The sequence below is a fragment of the Notolepis coatsorum genome (genome assembly GCF_963971535.1).
Source record: "Notolepis coatsorum genome assembly, chromosome: 4".
NCBI classification, from domain to species: domain Eukaryota; kingdom Metazoa; phylum Chordata; class Actinopteri; order Aulopiformes; family Paralepididae; genus Notolepis; species Notolepis coatsorum.
Genome location: NC_140168.1, coordinates 157,578,485 through 157,601,458, shown reverse-complemented (window position 1 = coordinate 157,601,458; position 22,974 = coordinate 157,578,485). Strand labels below are relative to the sequence as shown.

Sequence of the window (22,974 nt, the reverse complement as noted above, 5' to 3'; positions counted from 1 at the left end):
ATGCCTAGGCTAACCGGTCATGTCCGCTTCCATTCATTGTGCTAAGCTAGGCTAACCTGCAGCCAGATAGCTTTCTACTGAACGCTAGGGCTGACCCCTATTAGTCGATTAGTCGACTAATCGGTCGAAAGGAGCCGTAGTCGACTGCCAACCTCTTAGTCGAATACAAAAAAAAATAAAAAATTTGTATCATTCTTTCCAAAAGAAAAGAGGCCTAGAAGCGTGGCTAACGCTAATGGCACACATACCAGAGGCTAACTGCCTAAGAAAACAGGCACAGAAAAAGGATTTCACCCATCTAATGAACACACTAGACTAGACATATCAAGATGTATCCATCAGTGGACCAATTGCATGCTTTTGCAGAGGACAAGAAGCCTTCAGTCGACTCCTTCAGACATTAACACATTGACTGCCACGCTTCTATCCATCAATGTATGATCACTGCCTCCAGTCTATAAAAAATTCAACGGTATATGATCGTATACGTTATGATTATTCATGCGTGGATGAATCAAACATATACGTATATAGCATGTAGTTGCAATAAACGGCAGTTGATAATCTATATATGCGTTTATGTCTATAACTCACATTCTATGAATTACTGCAGAAAACGATAAAAACACTTATATTCTAGAAGCTATTTTTGGAAGAATCTATGAATGAAAAAGTATAACATTCCTACATCCTGAACGATAGATAATCGATGTTGAATGGGCCATAGTAGTCAATTTAGCAATACAATTTAAAAAGTTATAGCCCTACAAAGAAGGTGAACATCTCCATAGGCTTAGACTGGTGGCAGTGATCATACATTGATGGATAGAAGCGTGGAAGTCAATGTGTTAATGTCTGAAGTAGTCGACTGAAGGCTGCTTGTCCTCTGCAAAAGCATGCAATTGGTCCACTGATGGATACATCTTGATATGTCTAGTCTAGTGTGTTCATTAGATGGGTGAAATCCTCTTTCAGTGCCTCTGTGCCTGTTTTCTTAGGCAGTTAGCCTCTGGTATGCGTGCCATTAGCGTTAGCCATGCTTCTAGGTCTTTTGGAAAGAATGATAAAAAAAATATTGTTTTGGGGTCGTTTATAATTCTGTGAGTCAGTAAATGCTTTATGTAGTATGGGTGATATATTGATCAGAGCGGTTTGCATTGAAAAGAAAACAATCAAGCTGAAAGTAACGTTACTGTCCTCTTACCGTTCGCCGATGAGACTGGAGGAAAAAGATCCCACTTATTTGACGTCGATCGACTAGATCCATTTCCGGTTTGTATGGCGCAATAAACGCCCAAATCATATCGATTATTGAGTTATGCGATCCATATACACGGATGTGTGTCTAGAGTCCCGCAACGATATGCGACTGCCGGACGGATTTCCCAGATGCACAGAGATCACCAGATCCATTTCCGGTTGTAACTCGCCCGATCATCCAGCAGGCGGCGGTATTGAAGCGTTGCACTGTTGTGCAGGCTCCCACTGTATCAGCAGAGGCTGGGTGGCGGAATTATGAATGCCATGGCGAAAATATGAAATCTGATCTCAATAACGTCGTACAGCGTGGTTTGGCAGAATTCGCATGACCAGCAAACCCGTCATACGCCGTTTATGGCGGTCAATGTGTTAAGCAACCCCACAGCCCAAATGAAATGATAAAAAATATTTAAAAAAAAATTGTCGACTGATAAGTCGACTAACGGCAAATTTTGGCCAATCATAGTCGACTATCCAAATCCTTAGTCGGGGACAGCCCTACTGAACGCACAGAGAGGAAACTGGTATCTATCTTCTTGTCTCTCTCTGGAGAAGACGGTAAGCTAATTTCCCAAAATGTTGGCGTGTTCCTTTAAATGATGTTAATTTGCAGATGAAAAGGCACAAGTGTGTCAAGTGAGAGTACATGACGAATACACAGCAGAGTGCTGTGTCTTTGTTGGCTCAGTTAGATTCCCAAAGTCAATCTTCATAGAAGTCCCAGAAGGTAGTTTGGCCTCACTTGCTCTTCTCGTCTAGCCCACTCTCGGCTCTCAGGGCCAGGCTACTGGCCGAGATGAAGCTGATCCAGTGCTGGAGGTCCTCAGGAAACTCAGGAACCTCGACCTAAAATGAATTAATCAAATTAATATCTTTCAGTGAATTCTATAGTGTCCCTGGTATTCAGTTTTCCATTAGATTGTAATTGGTGAAAAACAGATGATACATATTGATAATTTATGTCGAATGACCCCAAACTAAGTAATGGTCCAATTCTATACCATAGACCTGTTCGCTGTATACAAACATACCGTGTTCAAGCCAATCAGCAATACCAACTGAGTCACGTGACTAAGTCGCCCCCAACCTGCGCAAGCTGCTTTGCTAAACAAGTACAATGGGGCTCTATGGAGAAACCATGACACTCCCCTGACTAAAAGTTGTTTCAAATGAAAACGGCTGGATGTCATTTAGCCAAATCAGCATGAGTGCGAGTCTTTCACCTTTTAACAACCTTGGCTAACAAATGCAAATATATTGTAGTCTGCCCTGTTCTGACTAGGATTACGTTCCTTTTGCCACATTGATGCACGCACACTGAGTCGGACGTATACAGCAAGCAGGTCTATAGGTATATTAGGACTCAAGAGTCGACAGAGAAAAAGTGGCATCCATTCATCCCCATTTAGAATCATACAGAACATGATGTGAGGAGGTCCTTCAAGGAGGGTGAACACTCTGACCAGCTAGCACCATTGTTCACAGCCATATTCAATCCATCATCCCTGGCCCAGTCTGTCATACCCACATGTTTTAAGGAGTCCACTTATTGAAGTGTTTCAAGGGGCTAGTGAAGGGGTACATCATCTGCTCCTCACTGTTAGCACCATAGACCCACTGCAATTTGCCCACCACTCCAACAGAACAGACGACGCTATAGGTAGGTTTCTCGTCCACGTCAGACCCAGTGTGCGTGCGCATCAAAAAGGAACGTGGCAGACTACAATACTGTATAATTTGGATTTGTGAGCCATGTTAGCTATCTAAACAGTCAATCCATGCCAAAGCTAGCTATGTAAGAGGTGAAAGACTCACACTCAGTCATGCTGATGTGGCTAAATGACATCGAGCCGTTTTCGTTTGAAACAACTTTTAGTCAGGGGAGTGCCATGGCCCCATTGTACTTTTTTAGCGCCACAGTTCAACACTTAGCTTCAGGTGTTGCTGATTGGAACACATTGCGTTTACAAACAAGAAACCCATCTATAGCTTATGTTTGGCACATCGTCGTATCCCATGAAGATATATACCAGTTTCCTCTCCGCGTTCAGTAGAAAGCAATCCGACTGCAAGCTAGCCTAGCTTAGCATAAATTAATGGAAGCGGATCAGCTAGCCTAGCTGTTGGCCAAAAACACAGCTCCCGGAGTTTTAAGCTAAGCTAATGGTCTGCATCCGCTTCTATTTATTTGTGCTAAGATAGGATAGCTTGCAGACGGATAGCTTTCTACTGAACGCACAGAGAAGAAACCATCTTGTTGTCTGACTGACTGCTTACCCGGGGGAGGTGGAGACATTTATTATTTTTTTAATATCGATACTTGGCGTTGTTGTATCAATATAATATCAGCATGCAAAATATTGCGATATTGACCCCCCCCCCCCCCACCGCTCCAGGGCCCTCATTTATCAACAATTCTTAGAAAGTGTTCTATTTTACGTTCTTAACACTTTCAGTGCCCATGACGTGATAGGACGTTTTATCAGCCCAATGCCTGAATGCCCACGACGTGTATTAGCGTTTTGTATAGTTTTTTTTTGCTTTTCAGGAACTAGAGACCAATACCCCTCTTGCTACCACAATTTTGAACGTCTAGACATGCACTTTCACTCGAATCCGCTAGGTGGCAGTCTATCCCTATGTATCCCTTGTAACACATGTATAATGTTACCAACCTACCTGCATTATTCTAAGGAGAATAGATCTCTGCTATGATTGGTCGATAGTAAAGGTCACGGCCTGCCCACCTGGTATTTAACCTGGTCACACTATTTAACCTGGTCACACGCAGCGAGACCTCAGAGCGTCTTCGGATATTTGTGAATAGTTATTATTATTGAGAGAGAAAGAGAGAGATAGAGAGAGAGAGATAGAGAGAGATAGATTAGCGTTTTGATTTGATTTAGACCGTTGAGCATTGATAGTATTTCCTAGTATTTCATTAGTAGTGGTAATATATTTTTTTTATTTGTAATACTTGTATTTTTTGTAGTCGAAGGTAATAGTAGTTGCAGTACTTTTAGCTATAGTACAGCACTTTTAGAAAGTGCTTAGTCATGTTAGATAGTAACACTAGTTGTTAGTAGTTGTTTCATAACCTTTTATAGTCATAGTTTCAGAGTAGGTATTCACTATGAAACGGATCCGAAAGAAAGCTGGTTCAAAACCGGATAAGTATCGTCAGACCACACTCCCGTTCGTCCAAGCCCCGGGGACTCCGGTAGCTGGGCCGAGCCATGAGCCTCCACCAGCACCGAGTGTGGGGCCTAGCAGTCCTCCGCCTCCGGCCAGGGCCATAAGGAAGAGGATCGCCAAAACCCAGCACCTATCGCCCAGCTCGGATGATTCCGACGTTGTGGAGGAGGATGAGGAGTGGATTCCAGGTAAGATTATAATTTCAATTCAATAAATGTTTCCACGTGCGTTTAGTCTGAACGCATTACATCGATGTATCATGCGTTGCAAGCGAGATTGTTCTCTCTCTCTCTCTCTGACGCGAGGGGGGTTGGGGTGTGATGCTAATGGCCTTGATCTGTGTGTTAGTCAGAGTATGTTCTCTGTCTCTCTCCCTCTCTCATGATATGCAATACAGATATTATATAGGGATATTTTTATTCATTACGTTGTATGCCTATATTTCTTTTTACAATTACTGTATATATATAGCCTCAATGTCACACACTTACTGCATAAATAGATCAACATAACACTACCTGTACCCCCCCCCCCTTTCCCATGCTGCTATGATGCCCAAGGGGATCAATAAAGGAATATCTTATCTTATTTTTGCATTGCATTATAATGTATTCTGTATATTCTAATCTAAGACACAAGTTATAAAAAAGCATTGCATTGTATTCTGTATATAATAAACACTTGACACTTGATGCAGTGGAAATGCATTTACTTCAGATAAAACGACATTGAGTTTGTGCCTCAGAACACACATGTAAAGAACATTCGTTTTGACCAAAATATCCATATAACCTGTACTGCATTTCATAAATCATAAATCATATATTAGTCTCTCTCTCTCTCACTCTCTCTCTCTCTCTCTCTCTCTCTCAAAAATCTGACTTGACTGTTTTTAATTGCAGATTCCGACACAGACTCTGTTGATGAGGGTGCTATGGATGACATGGAATCCGACAACGAATCCGATGTCGATGTGGCCGCGAGATCAGCGACAAGGCCTTGTACTCCGCAAATTTGAGGTGCAATAATTTACAGGCCGGGGCAAAGGCCGGGCAGAGGCCGTAGAAGCAGGTCAGCTCCTCGTGGGAGCCAGGATGAGTGGAGCTCTGGCAATTTTGTGCCAACAGAGATTGCCTTCAATGCAGAGCCGGGACCACTCCAAGATGCGGCCACCATCGCATCAGACAGCCCCCTTGCCTTTCTGCGTCTGTTCCTCACAGACGAACTCATGGGTAACATTGTACAGCAAACTAACTTGTACGCCCAACAGACAATGACCCTCATTGATCCCGACCGGGTGAGTAACAGTACGAAGGTGGAAGCCTGTCACCATTGCAGAGCTATGGAGGTTCTTGGGAATACTCTTCCTGACGGGGATCGATCACAAGCCATCACTGTATATGTACTGGTCAACTGTAAAATATTTCTATTGCCCCCATTTTTCAAACACAATGTCACGCAACAGATATCAGCTAATTTGGAGGTTCCTACATTTTAGTGACAACCAGACTATAGACATTGCTGATAAACTTTACAAAGTGTGCCCAGTCCTAGACTACCTCGTGAACCGATTCCAGGAGCTCCATCAGCCCAGCCAGGATATTAGCATAGATGAGGGGATGCTGGCCTGGCGTGGACGCTTAGCGTTCAAAGTATATAACCCCCTGAAGCCCACGAAATATGGCATCAAGTCATATATGCTCTGTGAATCTCGCACTGGTTACTGCTTTGCACTGCAGCCATATTGTGGGAACCCGGGGAACCTCAAGGACACGGTCGTGGCGCTCCTAGGACTTTGGCAGATTGCGGCTATCGATTGTTCATGGATAATTTGTACAACTCGGTGGCCCTGTCTGACATACTCCTACAGTTGAGGACCCACGTCTGCTGTACCTTGAGGAAGAACCGTGGAGAACCGGAGCAGCTAACCAATGCTGACCTTGCGGTGGGTGAGACCATGGCCCTGCACAACAAACAGGTCATGGTTCTCGCCTGGAGAGACTAGAGGATTGTCAAAATGATCAGCAGCTTTCACCAGGGCACTCTAGTGGAAGCACGCGTCTGGCGGAAAGGTGCAAGTGAGAGGGAAAAGGTAATGAAGCCGGACTACATGCTTGCATATAATTTGTCGATGAACGGCGTGGACAAGTTGGATCAACACATCGCATACTATCCTTTCATTAGGAAGACTGCAAAGTGGACCAAGAAGTTCGTAGTCTATTTGATTCAAATAGCCATGGCCAATGCCTTTGTTCTGTACAGAGCCAGACACCCAACAGGACCCTGCAAGTAGGGATGGGTACCTTTCACATTTGAACCGATACCGGTACCGGTACCCGTGAATCGATACCGGTACCCAACGGTACCTTTTTTCGGTACTTTAGTCTCAAGAAATGTAATTTACCTACCTCAGTCGTAAAAAAAATAATCCAAACTTCAAATAACTACAATTTCGACAGTTTTTGGCTGGTCATTGCTCCGACTGCTTTGTTGTTGAATCAAGTCAAATCCTAGGTAAGCATATATTGTGCGTGTGAACGTTGACATGAAAAGAAAAAAGTAAAAAAAATAAAAATAAAAAAAAATAAAAAAAAATAATTTTTTTTCTTTTTTTCTCCGGTTTCTCACTTGATTCGATACTCTGTAGTACCGACGTGTTTCGGTTCGGTACCTCAAAAGTACCGAATTCGGTACCCATCCCTACCTGCAAGACATTCATGCAGTTCCAAATCGGTATAATCGCCGACTTGAGTGATGAGGCAGAGGCAGGTCAGACAGTGGCAGGTGCCGCATGTGCCGGTGCCGCAGATGAGGCAGATGCAGGTGCCGCAGGTGGGGGGGTGGGGGGGTGGGAGGGAGCGTGATCCCAGGGCCCCAAGGACAGATCCGCAGTGCAGGTTGGATGGCAACATAAAAGCACATACTATGCTGAAGTACGCACCCACCCCAAAGAAGAAGCATCCCATGAGAACGTGCCGGGTCTGTAAGAAAAAAGGCACTAGGCGGGAAACCAGATCATACTGCTCAAAGTGTGAAGTCCCCCTGCATCAAGAGTGTTTCACACTCTACCACACAAAGAGATTATGCTAGCTGAGCATTATCTCTAGCATAATCTCTCTTTGTGTGCTAGAGTGGAAACACTCTCCATGAAATATATATATATGAATGGATGCGTACTTCCCCGTAGTATGTGTTGTTATGATATCTGAGTGTACATACATTTACATTTAGTCATTTAGCTGACGCTTTTATCCAAAGCGACTTACAAGTTCTGTACGACAAGTCATCAGGAAGGGCACAACTCTATCAGCTGAGTAACAATGTTTGTCTGAGGCGGCCAGAAGATGCAGAGCGTAGGGGTCTGTAGTATAGTGTCTTGTAAATAGTGTAAGTATTTCACAATATAGGTATTACTGGTTGTACAGAACAAAGGTGTTGGCACATGGATATATTTGGAACACTATTCTTGGTCCACTTTCAGAGTAGCAATGTTGGTCTCGCTTGTCAATGCCGTTCATCAGTGTCCTGGTGTTAGCTGCTGATCATTTTCACATATTTTCACAGAGTACATATGGCTCACTTTACTAACTAACACACTTTACATGTACATATGTGTTCTGATGCACAAACACAATGGTTATCGGCCATTTTGTCAGGTCAAAACTAACATACTTTACATGTAAATATGTGCATCGGCCATTTTGCCAGGTCGAAACTAATGCACTTGAATATATGAATAAATTTACTGTGAATGTTCTAAATGCACACATTCAATGGTTATCTGCCATTGCGCTAGGTCAAAACTAGGTTGTTTCTGCTCATTTCTATATTGCATATAGATATTTCTATATTGTATACATTGCATATATATATGCAATTATACAATATAGAAATGAGCAAATAACGACAACCACCTATTGTTTATGATTTATGAAATGCAGTACAGGTTCTATGGATATTTTGGTAAATGGCTGCTTTTATATAGATATTTTGATTTCCGTTGTATATGCCTATATAAAGTATTGCTATGTTGATCTATTTATGCAGTAAGTGTGTGACATTGAGGCTATATATATATATACAGTAATTGTAAAAATAAATATAGGCATACAATCGATAAAAATATCCCTATATAATATCTGTATTGCATTTCATGAATGATAAACAACACTATGTGGTGTGTGTACAGTGTGTGAAATTATGCACTTGGAATTAGGGCTGGGCGATAAAACGATAACTATCGCGATAAATTATTTCCTCGAAATAAACATGAAACGTGGTCGCAAAGTTTCGATATATCGATTTTCCAAGCTTGGATATCAGCACACGCACTAACAACCAATCAGTGAAGGAGATGGCCGACAGTGAAGGAGACTCTCGGTGCACCTCTGGGTAGAGAGGTAGGACTCTAGTAGTAAACAAGGCTGGCTAGGATAACTAGCTTGCACGGCACTATTTTATATATTTACGTGCCGAGTATGTGTGTGGCGTGAATTCTGAGGCCACGTTTATAGTAGTGTGGGGTATACAGTGGACGTCGTTTCAATATATTGGGGCGGAAGAGAGTATTTTAGGGTAATATTTATTACATTGTCATGGAATACACCGCTTAGACGCAACAGGCTGGCTAGGATAACTAGCTTGTGCGGCACTATTTTATATATTTACGTGCCGAGTATGTGTGTGTCGTGAATTCTGAGGCCACGTTTATAGTAGTGTGGGGTATACAGTGGACGTCGTTTCAATATATTGGGGCGGAAGAGAGTATTTTAGGGTAATATTTAGTACATTGTCTGTCATGAGATACTCCGCTTGTCGGCTAACTGCTAACGTGCGCGGACTGATGACGACATCAACATTCGCAGCAGCAAAACAAGTCTATTATATATATATCTATGCTATTAATAGCCCGTCCATCGGCGCCGGGCATAAGAAGTTAATTAAACTTGACAGACATTATATCGACGATAATTATCGATATCGAGTTATATGAAAATAATTTTATCATTTTATCGCGATAACGTTTTTGGCCATATCGCCCAGCCCTACTTGGAATAGTGTGTTTATGATTTATGAAATGCAGTAAAGCTTATATGGATATTTTGGTAAATGGCTGCTTTTTATATAGATATTTTGATTTACGTTGAATATGCCTATATATAGTATTGCTATGTTGAGATATTTATGCAGTAAGTGTGTGACATTGAGGCTATATATATATACAGTAATTGTAAAAAAATAAATATAGGCATACAACGTAATCGATAAAAATATCCCTATATAATATCTGTATTGCATTTCATGAATGATAAACAGCATTTCATGAATGATAAACAACACTATGTGGTGTGTGTACAGTGTGTGAAATGATGCACTTGGAATAGTGTGTCTCAGACGAGAAAATATGATTTGCGCTCCCCGCAGAAAACCCTTCATATCTCAGCTTCCAGGATATCCGCGTCGATTTCGGCCAGTGTTTACCTTTTTTGGCGTGGAATTGTGAATGAACGACGGCACGTATAAACAAACGGCTTTTGGCGTATTGTACAGCAACTCGTCTTTTGTCAAATGAGCCCAACCATTTCCACATAGCTAAAATATAGAATATAGAAAGCGATCCGCGGAAATCATGAAATATCGCTAAATCAGCCTCTTAACACTTTGAATGCCCATCACGAGATATCTCGGGTTATCAGCCCGCCCCCTGAATGCCCATCACGAGAATTCTCGTTTAAATTTTTTTATTAGCAATCTGAATTCATATTTCATCAACCGAGTCTACCGTTGGTAAACTAGGGATGCACGATAATTATCGGGCCGATATCAGCAATTATGACGTCATCCCGATAAACTCGATAACGTTATTGATAGCTCCGATAACATATAATAAATTTTTTGGTTAAAAGAAATCCAGTGTGGGTGGATTTGGATGAAGGGCGCTTGTTTTTATTATAGCCTCCTCCCATTTTGCCAGTACTGTGGTAAAACTGATAGCGTGTGGTTTAGGAACAGGGAGTTTTTCACAAATCCAGCGCTCCCTTTCTTGGCTGTGACGTAGTCACGTTACATTCGGAGACAGACAGTCGATCTGCCAATTACGTCCCACGGCTTGCACCCACCTCTTCTTCTTACCACCAATCAGAAGCTCTCGTTCGTTTATTTACCTCCGGATTGTCAGCCATTACTCTACTCGGAGCTAACGTTATCTCCCCGCCAGCCACATTGACAAGTACCAGCGTTTATACATTACTGGCAAATGTCTTGTTGCACTTGTGGCAACGAGCGTTGTCAGCATCGACTTTAGTAAAATAGACCCAGACTTTTGAACATTTCGTTCTGTCCGCCATTATGAGAGCAGAGCTGTCTGTACTCGGTGTGTGTGTGTGTGTGTGTGTGTGTGTGTGAGTGAGTGAGTGAGTGTGTGTGTGTGGGAGGGGAAGAGAGGAGAGAGAGCTTGATTATAATTCTATGCGAATATTATATTGTTCACTCATCCTACCATATTTGAGTTACTGTGTGGAAGTGTGGGGTAACACGTATGAAAGCAACATAAAGCCATTATTTATATTACAGAAGAGAGCAGTAAGAATAGTTCACAATGTAGATTCAAGAGAACATACCAACAAATTATTTATTAAATCCAGACTATTGAAACTTAAAGAGTTAGCTGAAATACAGACTTTATTAGTTTTGTTTAGAGCAAAATGCAGAGTATTACCAGCAAATATACAGAGGTTGTTCGTTCCCTGTCCAGATGACAGCAGAAGGAAATTAAATTTTAAACACCAATTTGCACGAACAACCTTAAAACAAAGGTGCACCTCAGTTATAGGTATCAAACTATGGAACTCCTTGCAGAACGATGAAAAGAGTTCCAATAATATATTTCACTTCAAAAGGTTGTGCAAAGAAAAGATACATAGACAGTATAGCACAGTTTAGTATAATATTGCAGTTTAGTGTGTCAGGATGACGTAGCATAGAGTTGTAGTGTAGGCCAGTATGAGTATAGTAATATAGTATATAGCAGCATAACATAGAATAATAATATATTAAAATATTGTATAATACTGTACCAATATGGTGTAGAATAAATAGTATGATTTAGTTATATTATAATAAAATAGAAATTAGATAGTATATAGAAGTATAATACATTATATAAGTGTGTGGGGGTGTGTGTGTGTAAATGAAAATAAATAAATATGTAGTTTGACTGATAGATAAACAAAATGGGTTTATTTATGTTGATTTAATTTGGTTGTGTTGATGTTAAATTTTTATTCTTTTTGCAAAATGGGTATATTCTGTTTGGTTTTACACAATATGTCTATCGATGTGTTGTGTGTGTGTAGGGGCAGGTATATATAAGATTTTTTCTTCTTCCTGTTCCTTTCGGCCATGGTATTTTTGGTGAATTATATGAATATGTACTGTTGGACTGTGGTAATTCCATGTACGAATAAATAAATGATGATGACAACGGCCAACAAGATTAGTTTCCCCCAAAAAAAACTCCATAATTTCTCGAGTACCGATAGCAGTACCGATGACGTCGGAGCTTATAAATACTAAAAAAAAAAATTTTTTTTTGATAAAAAAAAAAAAAAATATATATATATATATATATATATATATATATACAGTTAAAAAAAATTATAATACAATAAATATCGGTTATCGGTATCGGCTTGAGGAGCATAAAGTTATCGGTATCGGTGTCAAAAAATCAATATCGTGCATCCCTATGGTAAACCTGCCCCACCAGGCGCTCAGATGTGAAAAAAGCGCCCCCTATCGTCTCCCAGATGGTAATGCACCCTTTTGGATTGGACTCAATGAAAATGGATGAGAAAAAAAAACTCCGGAATCCACATCTTACTTCTCACGCATGTAACCGGAGCCAATCAGATTCATTGTGGACCCTCAGCACAGCGTGTACGTGTTTTACAGTATATGCGTTGGACCAATAAACAGTGGCGAATCCTTATGGAAGCCAACGGAAGCCATGCCTCCCTATAAATTCATATCAAATATGAAATATGAAAAAAAAGAAAAAAAAAAAAGATTTAATATAGTTTACATTCTTTTTCATCTGTGCATCTGTGTTATATATATATATATATATTTTTTTTTAATGTCTCCCTCTTCTCCTTCTCACTCCCTCTAACACACTGTCAGACTCACTGTGCTCACTGCAGCTAGTATAGGAGAGAGGCAGTGGGTAGGTCTCTTTCTCCAGGCTTCCAGCATTATAGAGTCCAAATCCGATCCTAGCCAATCAGATTCGAGCTGACTGCCACACCCTAAAAGTTTAAAACGGAGCTGGGAGGAAAACACTCAGCATATTTCCCCCCCTGGAGGCGGGGCACTCAGAAGTTCACGTTTCCACCTGACTACCTAACGTGACATCCCATTAGTAGTATAAAACTGTCTGGCGTCACTCAGTCTAGTAGTCTACTACAAACATGTCTGAACATCATCCCCTCGCGGAATTGATTGAAAATGTTATTAACAGAGCGGGCACATTCGAATCCTCTATTAGTGTATCTAACATTTAGCACTTTAATAGCAACTTATTTTCGCCGGCGGGACATTTACTGAGGACCAGCAGAGCACACCACTGTGGATATTATGATTTAACAAATCTATCTGGCAAGAGGAGGACCACATTATTGACCAGGTAAGCACTGAGCAGCCTGACTGACTAACTAACGTTATCAGGCAAGCTTGTATACCCTTTCATGACTGCAATGCAAGCCAGGGGCTGGAATACGCAGTCACTTATTCCTCCGTAGTAGCCAGGTTAATGTGCACCATCAAGCACTGCTTAAAAGCTAGCGGTGGGTCCAAAATATATCGGATATAAATGTCAAAGGTACCCAGCGTTCCATTAGGGTTTCACACACAGATGCGGCAGGGTTTGAAAGCTCGGCGTTGCTAATAAACATTTTAAATCATTTTTATAAACGAGTAAAACTGAGGCTGAAATGGCTGCTTCCGCATTTTACAGTAGGAACGCTCTGATGGCTGGGCGCGCCGCGCAACAGACACGTGAATGAATGAATGAAAACTTTATTTAACAGATTGCAGAATGGGTACAATACAGTACGGCTCAATACACACAATTGTTAAGGGGATGCAGACCATAGAAATATGTTTGTCTTGTCACGTTTGTCTAATAGACAGTCATATTCTCTCCCGGCCGTATGTATATTTCTCTCCCACCCACCCACCCCCTCCTAATGTACAGTCCCCTCCCCATCATATGTATATACTCTGTCAGGATCTATGGGTAACAGTACTGTATATTTGATGTCATGATGTCTTGTATGTCATAAATGTCACTATGAATTGAAAATGGGGGACCCTGATGTAAACAAGACAAACATCTTTCTCTGGTCTGCATCCCCTTATACAATTGTGTGTATTGAGCCGTACTGTATTGTACCCATTCTGCAATCTGTTAAGAAAGTTTGACTGGCCGCCGAGCCATACTGTAGTGTACATTGTGACTGCTTGACTAAAAAAAAAAAAAAAAAAAATATTTAATAATTTTTTTTTAATAATTTTTTTTGGCTTCCCCTGTTATTTTACCCACGCGACGCCACTGCCAATAAAAGGATAGATTTTTGGAATGGCGATCAGGAATTGGAATAATCCATTTGGATACCATCTGATCTCAGGTAAGGAATCTATTTTACCAGTCTTAGGATAATCAGATCTGTTTTCACGGAGATATAAGCTTTTCCCCTATATGTGATATGGGCTGTTTGACTGTGCGAGCAATTAGGAACTAAGAGAATAGATTTTCAGCTTGCGGCACCAGCGTGCATACGTACACATATACTATCGATAATCTAGCGTTTATTTGAAAACGATTCATAAATAGGCAGAAAAATTACAACGTTCTAGAATATTACAGTACAGGGCGTTTATCACTGATTATTTTTTTTCTTCTTGAAAACGAGGGCTTTTCAAAATGCTATAAAACGGAAATGAACCGATAAAAAAACAATCCACTTCGACAATGTTGACTGGAAAATGAGTCATTGATAAGCGACGGGCAGATTAGACACATAGCCATAATTTAAAACATAGATTAGGCGATATTAATGCTAACATTGAAGTGGATGGTGGGCATTCAAGCACTAAATGTGCACCCCCTGCTGGGCAGTGAAAGTGTTAAGGCCGGCACTCAAGGGGGTAATTACGGCACCCCTTGGTGGCTCTGAAAGTGTTAAGCACAGAATTTAGAATGTGTGTATGTACAGAAAAATCGGGATTTATAACACGTGCGTAGACGTGTCCCACGCACACCTGCAAGTACTCTGTGTTGATAAATATCACTTGATCTACGCTCCGCGCTCGTGCACGGTTTTACGTATTTGCATATAGAACTAGGGATGCACCGATATGAAAATTGGCCACCGATACCGATTGTTCAACTAACACTATCGGCCGATACCGATATTTGTATATTTGTATATAAGTATTTGTAATTTTTTTAATTTTTTTTTAATTTTTTTTTTTAATTTTTCGTTTTTTTTTAATGAAACTACTGTATATTTGTATGTGTATGTTTGTTTTTGTAGGCCTCTTTACTTACTTAAAAAAAGGAAACATCAAGAAATATGTTTATGGTATCACTATCTCTCTCCCAGTATCGTCTGGCGGCCTGCAGAGGGATACTATTTTCTCAACCAGAGCTTTCAACCAATGCAATGGAACCATTCTGGCGGCCTGCAGCGGGATACTATTCTCTCAACCGGAGCTTTCAACCAATGCAATGGAACCATTTTGATTGACAGTCGATTCGGCCAATTACGCCACACCGCTAGCACCCACCTCCTGCTGTCCTTACCACCAATCGGCAAGCGTTTATTCATGCCGCCATTGTTCTGTTTGCGAGAGCTAATACGGAGCTAATACGTTAGCTGCCCGGCCCGCCGACCAGCGCTCCACAGCATGACCAAATGAGACATAATGATTTTACTGCAACAAATGTTATAATAAAACAAAGCCTTTCTATACATTTGTCTGGTTGAAAACTTTATTAACAGATTGCAGAATGGGTAGTTTGGTACGGAATGAGCAACGGAATGGAACTCAGCTATGAACTGACTAACGGAGTAATGCCTTGTTTACTGCTATCTTCGGGTAAATAATATGCTTGTTATTGAACGTGTAACACTAACTATATAACGTTAATGCCACAAAACGAATGTTTGTGTCATTTTAACAGCAGATACTTTCTTAAATGCCATCTTCCCGAGAGAGGGTGTTGACGGGGAGTTGTGTTATTAATAGCATTGAACAGCTAACCGAAAGCTAGCGTTAACTATTGTTAAAGGTTTAGCCATAACGTTACCTTGGCTAAAGTTGGGGCTATTCATAATCCAGCAATAATGGCTGCAGACCTGCAAGCAAAGTACAGCAAGTTGGCAAAGGAGTATTCCAACGTAAATCACATTTTCACCAGTAACGTTATTCTTCTGCCTCCCGGTAGCTCATGCTGCAACGGAATGGAACTGAGCTATGAACGGACTCGGAGTAATGCCTTGCTGCTATGGGTAATAATAATATGCTGATGTTATTGTCCGTGTAACACTAACTATATAACGTTAATGCCACAAAACGAATGCCTTGTTAATCATAAGTAGCTTGTGTGTGTGTGTGGGGGACGGCGGGCGTTGTGCAGGTAGGTCGCGAGTGAACTTTTTTTTTTGTGCCTTTTGACGCTACACAAATTGATGGTTATTTATCGGCGACTGCTATCGGCACATTTGAGCTTATCGGCCGATAGGCCGATAGCAGTCAACAAGGCACTTATCGGCCGATACCGATACCCGACCGATATATCGGTGCACCCCTAGTGCTAGTGTGTAATAGTGTAATAGTGTGTAATAGTGTAATAGTGTAATAGTGTGTAATAGTGTAATAGTGTAATAGTGTAATAGTGTGTAATAGTGTAATAGTGTAATGGTGTGTAATAGTGTGTAATAGTGTAATAGTGTAATAGTGTGTAATAGTGTAATTTTGTGTAATAGTGTGTAATAGTGTAATTGTAACTGAGGGGTTACAAAACCCTGACTGTATTAAAGATTGTTTAGATTAAACCACTACTAAATATTATTACTTGCCAGACAGTACAGTTAGTTAAATATGGCAGACACTCAATAGACGGCACGGGGACAAAGAGATAACATTTACAGTATTTTAATAGCAATATCAATATACAACTGAAATTAGTATGTTGCTCTTTTATGGCGAATGATAGTAGAATGTCAGAGTATCAAAGTCAGTGGGAATGAATAATTCCTAGGTTAATAATACTCGACCGGAACGCTACATGGAGTGAGATGGCGATACAGGGCAAGCGAGGGGTATAGCTGGAGACTGGTGATTTCCCCCACGGAGTGGTAAGCTCCAGACGAATTGAAGAATAGTCGGATACTCCTGCTGGTCACTGAAGAAAAAGGGGTCTCGTACGGATCCAGTCTTTGTAATCCAAGTGCCCGGTGGCAGGGTAATAGCTCTTAATCCAAAGCCCGACGGCAGTGATGATAGCTAGCTAGCTTCGTTGATCCTAGAAGCTAGCCCGATGCAGGTCTTCAGGTGTAGTTAGATCCAAACGCCAATGGTCTCAACTATGCTCTTCTCCACGTTACTTCGCTTACACAATTCACTATAATACATCAACAATGGTTCTACAATATTAGGGTCGTATCTAAGGAGCTACTAGCTATCCGTAACGATACACCGCGGGTAGGCTTCCACTGCTCACATGTCCAATCGTTCTGCTGTTAGGTTACTCCACACTTCACCTCGTGTTCTGATACTCGTTACGTTAAGTTCACACTACAGCTGCTTGCTAGGTTAGGTTTGCACTTCACTTCACTTTTTCCCGTTACTGCTGCACACTACGGCTGCTGCGCCTTCCATAATATATATACTCAGAGTGATTTCTAGAGCGCAACCGAATTACTTGACCGGAATCAATGCGCTGGCCAAGGGCATGTCTCAACTTGCCCGGACACGTCTTTGAACTTGTCTGGGGGGCGCGACTGCTGGCGCCGCCAATGTCAAGGGCGGTGTCCAATGAGGCGGGCGAATAATGCTATGATTCAAACGGAGACTTAAAGGTATATAGCTTATATATATAAATAATACACAAGTTATATAAAATAATAAACGTAGATTCTCAGTGTTAATCTGGCCCTTCAGAACAGTAATAGTGTGTAATAGTGTAACAGTGTATTAGTGTAATAGTGTGTAATAGTGTAATAGTGTGTAATAGTATAATAGTGTGTAATAGTGTAATAGTGTTATAGTGTGTAATAGTGTAATAGTGTGTAATAGTGTAATAGTGTGCTAGTGTAATAGTGTATTAGTGTGTAATAGTGTGTAATAGTGTAATAGTGTGCTAGTGTGCTAGTGTAATAGTGTGCTAGTGTGTAATAGTGTAATAGTGTAATAGTGTGTAAGTGTGTAATAGTGTAATATTGTGCTAGTGTAATAGTGTAATAGTGTGTAATAGTGTAATAGTGTAATAGTGTGTAATAGTGTAATAGTGTGCAATAGTGTAATAGTGTAATTATTGAAGATATAATGTTTGTTTGCAAGGTTTGCTGGAGCCACTTCATCCAGGACGGCACACCCCGGTCAGAGAGCGGACGCAGACACAGAGAACAGTCCTTTCGTATTTTATTAAGGATTCTGTTGTTGAGTAATATCTCAAGAGTGCTTTCCATCCAGGTCGTAGGGCTGGATGGAGCAATCAAAGATTGAGTGAGTGGTGTTTTAGTTCATGAACGCACTCTCTCACTGGGAAAGCAGACAGCAATGGAACACATGGGCGGCAAGATGGCCGCTGTATTTAAACCCATTAGGACCCCTGGGCTGTCCAGAGAGATGCCAGACTATAAATAATAGGACCCCTGGGCCATCAAAGAAGTGCCTGACTGGAAATAACAATACACAGCATAACAAATAATGGGGAATTTACAACAGTAATAGTGTGTAATAGTGTAATAGTGTGTAATAGTGTAATAGTGTGATAGTGTGTAATAGTGTAATAGTGTGTAATAGTGTAATAGTGTAATAGTGTGTAACAGTGTAATAGTGTAATAGTGTGCTAGTGTAATAGTGTGTAATAGTGTGTAATAGTGTGTGATAGTGTAATAGTGTGCTAGTGTAATAGTGTAATAGTGTGCTAGTGTGTAATAGTGTAATAGTGTAATAGTGTGTAATAGTGTAATAGTGTGCTAGTGTAATAGTGTGTAATAGTGTAATAGTGTAATAGTGTGTTAGTGTGTAATAGTGTAATAGTGTAATAGTGTGTAATAGTGTGTAATAGTGTGTAATAGTGTGCTAGTGTAATAGTGTAATAGTGTGTAATAGTGTAATAGTGTGTAATAGTGTATATTACACTATTACACTATTACACACTATTACACTATTACACACTATTACACAAAATTACACTATTACACACTATTACACTGTTACACTATTACACTATTACACACTATTACACTATTACACTAGCACACTATTACACTAATACACACTATTACACTATTACACACTATTACACTATTACACACTATTACACTATTACACACTATTACACTAGCACACTAGCACACTATTACACACTATTACACTATTACACACTATTACACTTTTACACTAGCACACTATTACACTATTATTCCAACGCAAATCACATTTTCACCAGTAACGTTAGTCTTGCATCTCCCGGTAGCTAATGAACGGACTCGGAGTAATGCCTTGCTGCTATGGGTAATAATAATATGCTGATGTTATTGTCCGTGTAACACTAACTATATAACGTTAATGCCACAAAACGAATGCCTTGTTAATCATAACGTAACTTTGATGCAGTAGCTTGTGTGTGTGTGTGGGGGGGACGGCGGGCGTTGTGCAGGTAGGTCGCAAGTGAATATTTTTTTTTGCCTTTTGACGCTACAAAAATTGATGGTTATTTATCGGCGACTGCTATCGGCACATTTGAGCTTATCGGCCGATAGGCCGATAGCAGTCAACAAGGCACTTATCGGCCGATACCGATACCCGACCGATATATCGGTGCACCCCTATATAGAACCGCCCGTAATTAACCATATACGGTAATGAAACACCCCCATGAAATGTGGAAAAGTGGACTAAACCGAGCAAACGCCTGGGAGAAATACGCGACAGGCTGACAGACATGTACACGGTGATGTCGGAAACAGTCGGATATGATATCTATTAACTTCCTAAAGACCATTGCTGCGCAAACACTAATAAAGACCTTTAACCACTGTTTGGCGTTGGTGTCATTAATAATAACCATGCTGGAATATGAATGCCCTTTTTCGCTTCGTTCTTTTAAAGTTTGATTACCCAGAGATAAAAGTTGTCCTCAATTTGATTTCGAATCGCGACAGATTTTCCGTAAATTTTCTACCTGCATGGTTTAATATGATTTGTAGAGGCATACAATCTATTTTGATGTCGGTATTAGGTATAGCCTATATAAATTATATATGCATAGCCTACATCAGGGGTGTCAAACTCATTTTCACAGAGGGCCACATCAGCATTATGGTTGCCCTCAAAGGGCCAAAGACCGTATAAATGTTAATGTAATGTAAAATAAATGTAGCTACTCATTTACATATTGTTAAACATGTTGTTTCTGTATTTATTACTTATTCAAGTTATACATATTGCATATGCATTTGCATAGATGTAAAAATATATGTTAGCTTATGTTATTTTAACAAATAATTTTAGTTTATCAGAACCCCATATTACTCCATTAATCAATGATCAAACCATTCAAGTAAATAACAAAGAAGATCATCAAATACAAGCTATGACATTAAGTTTGTTCAAAACCTTTTTGTCACAGTCAAGAGGGGCAGAACTAACAACTGTGAGCTGCAAAGAACACGTGGGACAGATATAGCAGATGTTACAAAAACAAATGGCTGCACACAAGCTTGCAGAGGCGATACATCCAACTAATGGAAGATTTAATTTAATTAGTTTAAAGTTAATTAAAGTTTAATTAACTTTAATTAACAGATTGCAGAATGGGTACAGTACAGTACAGCTCAATACACACAATTGTTAAGGGGATGCAGACCAGAGAAAGACTTTCGACTTGTTTACATCAGGGTCCACCATTTTCAATTCGTAATGAAATTGCTATTATGTGTCTGCATGAACACACAACTGTAACTGTACTCAAAAATAACAAAATAAGGGTTGTCTCAGTTCACAACTATATTGGTCAAGTTTTGGGTGGGACTTGTTTGCGTCCCTACAGCTTCTTATTCAATTGAGCGAGATGCTCGGTTATGTCACACAGCCAGTTTGCATCCGACAGTTCAGACAATATTTCTTCAACCCTTTGTTACCTATTCCGCCTGGATCTTTTTTGTATTTTGGGCTGTAAAATTGTCAAAGAATGTCTGAGGAGTAAGTGCTTTTGGCTTTTTCCTTTGTTACTTCATCAATACCTCAGATGTTCAACATACATGTATGTGTAAGAATGTGTAATAACTAAGGCTGTCAAAGTTAAAGCTTTATTAACGCATTAACCCACAATTATTTTAACGGCGCCAAGATAAATGTTTAAAAATTATTATTTTTTTTTTGTAGCTTTTGGGGGCCACATCAAATGACGTGGCGGGCCACATTTGGCCCGCGGGCCATGAGTTTGACACCTATGGCCTACATTATGCAACAGTAATTTGCGCATAACGCAGCATATGGCACAGAGATGTCACACGGAGCCCCGCGCCTGCATACAGTAAACTAACTTGATCGTTAAAATAACTGTTGTCCTTGTATCTTCACGCTTATGAAAACATTAAATAATATGTATAGGCTATAGGCCGTCATTTTGCCTTAATAGCCTACATTCTCAAATAGGCTTGGGCGGTATAATTTTTTTCATACCGTCATACCATGCTGACATAATACCCCGGTATACGGTATATATGACGGTATGATAGGGCTGGGCGATATGACGATATTATATAAATATCGGGTACAGTTCATTAACGATACACTTTTTAAACGTATCGTGGATATCGTGATGTTTTGCCCAAGAGGATTGTGTCGCATCAATCTGGTCCACACGTTGAAACTTTTGAACAGCGCCGCCCCACACACACACTACTGCATCAAAGTTACTACTTATAACAAAGGCATTCGTTTTGTGGCATTAACGTTCAATAACATCAGCGTATTTACATAGCAACGTCCGAGGTCGACCTAGATATAGCAAGCATTAGTCGTTCATATCTCAGCCCGTGCTGACTCAGTTGTGCCCATTCTGCGGTCTGTTAATAAAGTTTTCAATCAGACAGATGTATGGAAAGGCTTTTATTATAACATCCGTTGCAGTAAAATCATTATGCCTCCAGTCGTTTAGTCATCCTGCGGAGCTAAAAGCTAAACGTCGGCCGCGGGGAGCTACCGCTACCATTGTTGTTGTCATTGAGCTCTCCAATGGCGGAAGTAAAAAATGTATACGCGCTTGCCGATTGGTGCTAAGAACAGCAGGGCGGGTGCAAGCGGTGTGACGTAATTGGCAGACTCGACTGTCAATCAAAATGATTCTGTTTGCCGTCTGAATGAATGAAAACGTTATTAACAGATTGCAGCATGGGTACAATACAGTACAGCTCAATACAACAACAGTGGACTGGAGGATGCAGACCAGAGAAAGACTTTCGTCTTGTTTACATCAGGGTCCCCCATTTTCAATTCATCATATTTCATATCTAAATCATATAATATCTCATTGCTAAATATATGCAATATATAATCTAATAATCCAATAATCTAAATCTAATATAAAAATGCTAAATGCATGGGTATTTTATTTTGTCTTTAATGTTAGCTTGCAAACTCAAATACTGTCTTGGTAAGCCTCATAATGAATTGTTTGGGGAAAAAAAGAAAAACATCGTGATGCGTATCGTGTATCGCCGAAAGGTCAGAAAATATTGTGATATCATATTTAGGCCATATCGCCCAGCCCTACGGTATGACTTTCATTTTCACCAGGGGGGGGGGGGGGGGGGAGACGACGACGACACGTTGACATTAGGGCCGTTCTTTCAACCTAAAAGTGCACTTTCTTCAACCTCGAACCTAAATTCCTTAGCAACCCGTGTTACCAAGTAAACAAATCACAGAACGATAGCCAGTTAGCCAGCCAGGTACCAACGTTAGCTCTCAGAACGATTAGCCAGTTAGTTAGCCAGCAACCAGCCAGGTACCGACGTTAGCTCTCAGAATGATTAGCCACGTTAGTTAGCCAGCAACCAGCCAGGTACCGACGTTAGCTCAGGGAACGATTAGCCACGTTAGTTAGCCAGCAACCAGCCAGGCAGAGATGTTAGCTCTCAGAACGATTAGCCACGTTAGTTAGCCAGCAACCAGCCAGGTACCGACGTTAGCTCCCGGAACGATTAGCCACGTTAGTTA

At 40.6% G+C, this 22,974-nt stretch overlaps 1 protein-coding gene across 1 annotated transcript in view; it reads right to left on the bottom strand.

Annotated features, from left to right (window-relative positions):
- Window positions 1-966: 966 nt before the first annotated feature.
- Window positions 967-22,974, bottom strand: part of LOC311227789 (protein THEM6-like) — a 38,300-nt gene continuing 16,292 nt past the window's right edge. Inside the window, exon 3 of the mRNA XM_084313600.1 lies at window positions 967-2,106. Within this exon, the coding sequence (XP_084169726.1) occupies window positions 1,999-2,106 (108 nt within the window). The 3' untranslated portion in view covers window positions 967-1,998. The remainder of the gene's footprint in view (window positions 2,107-22,974) is intronic.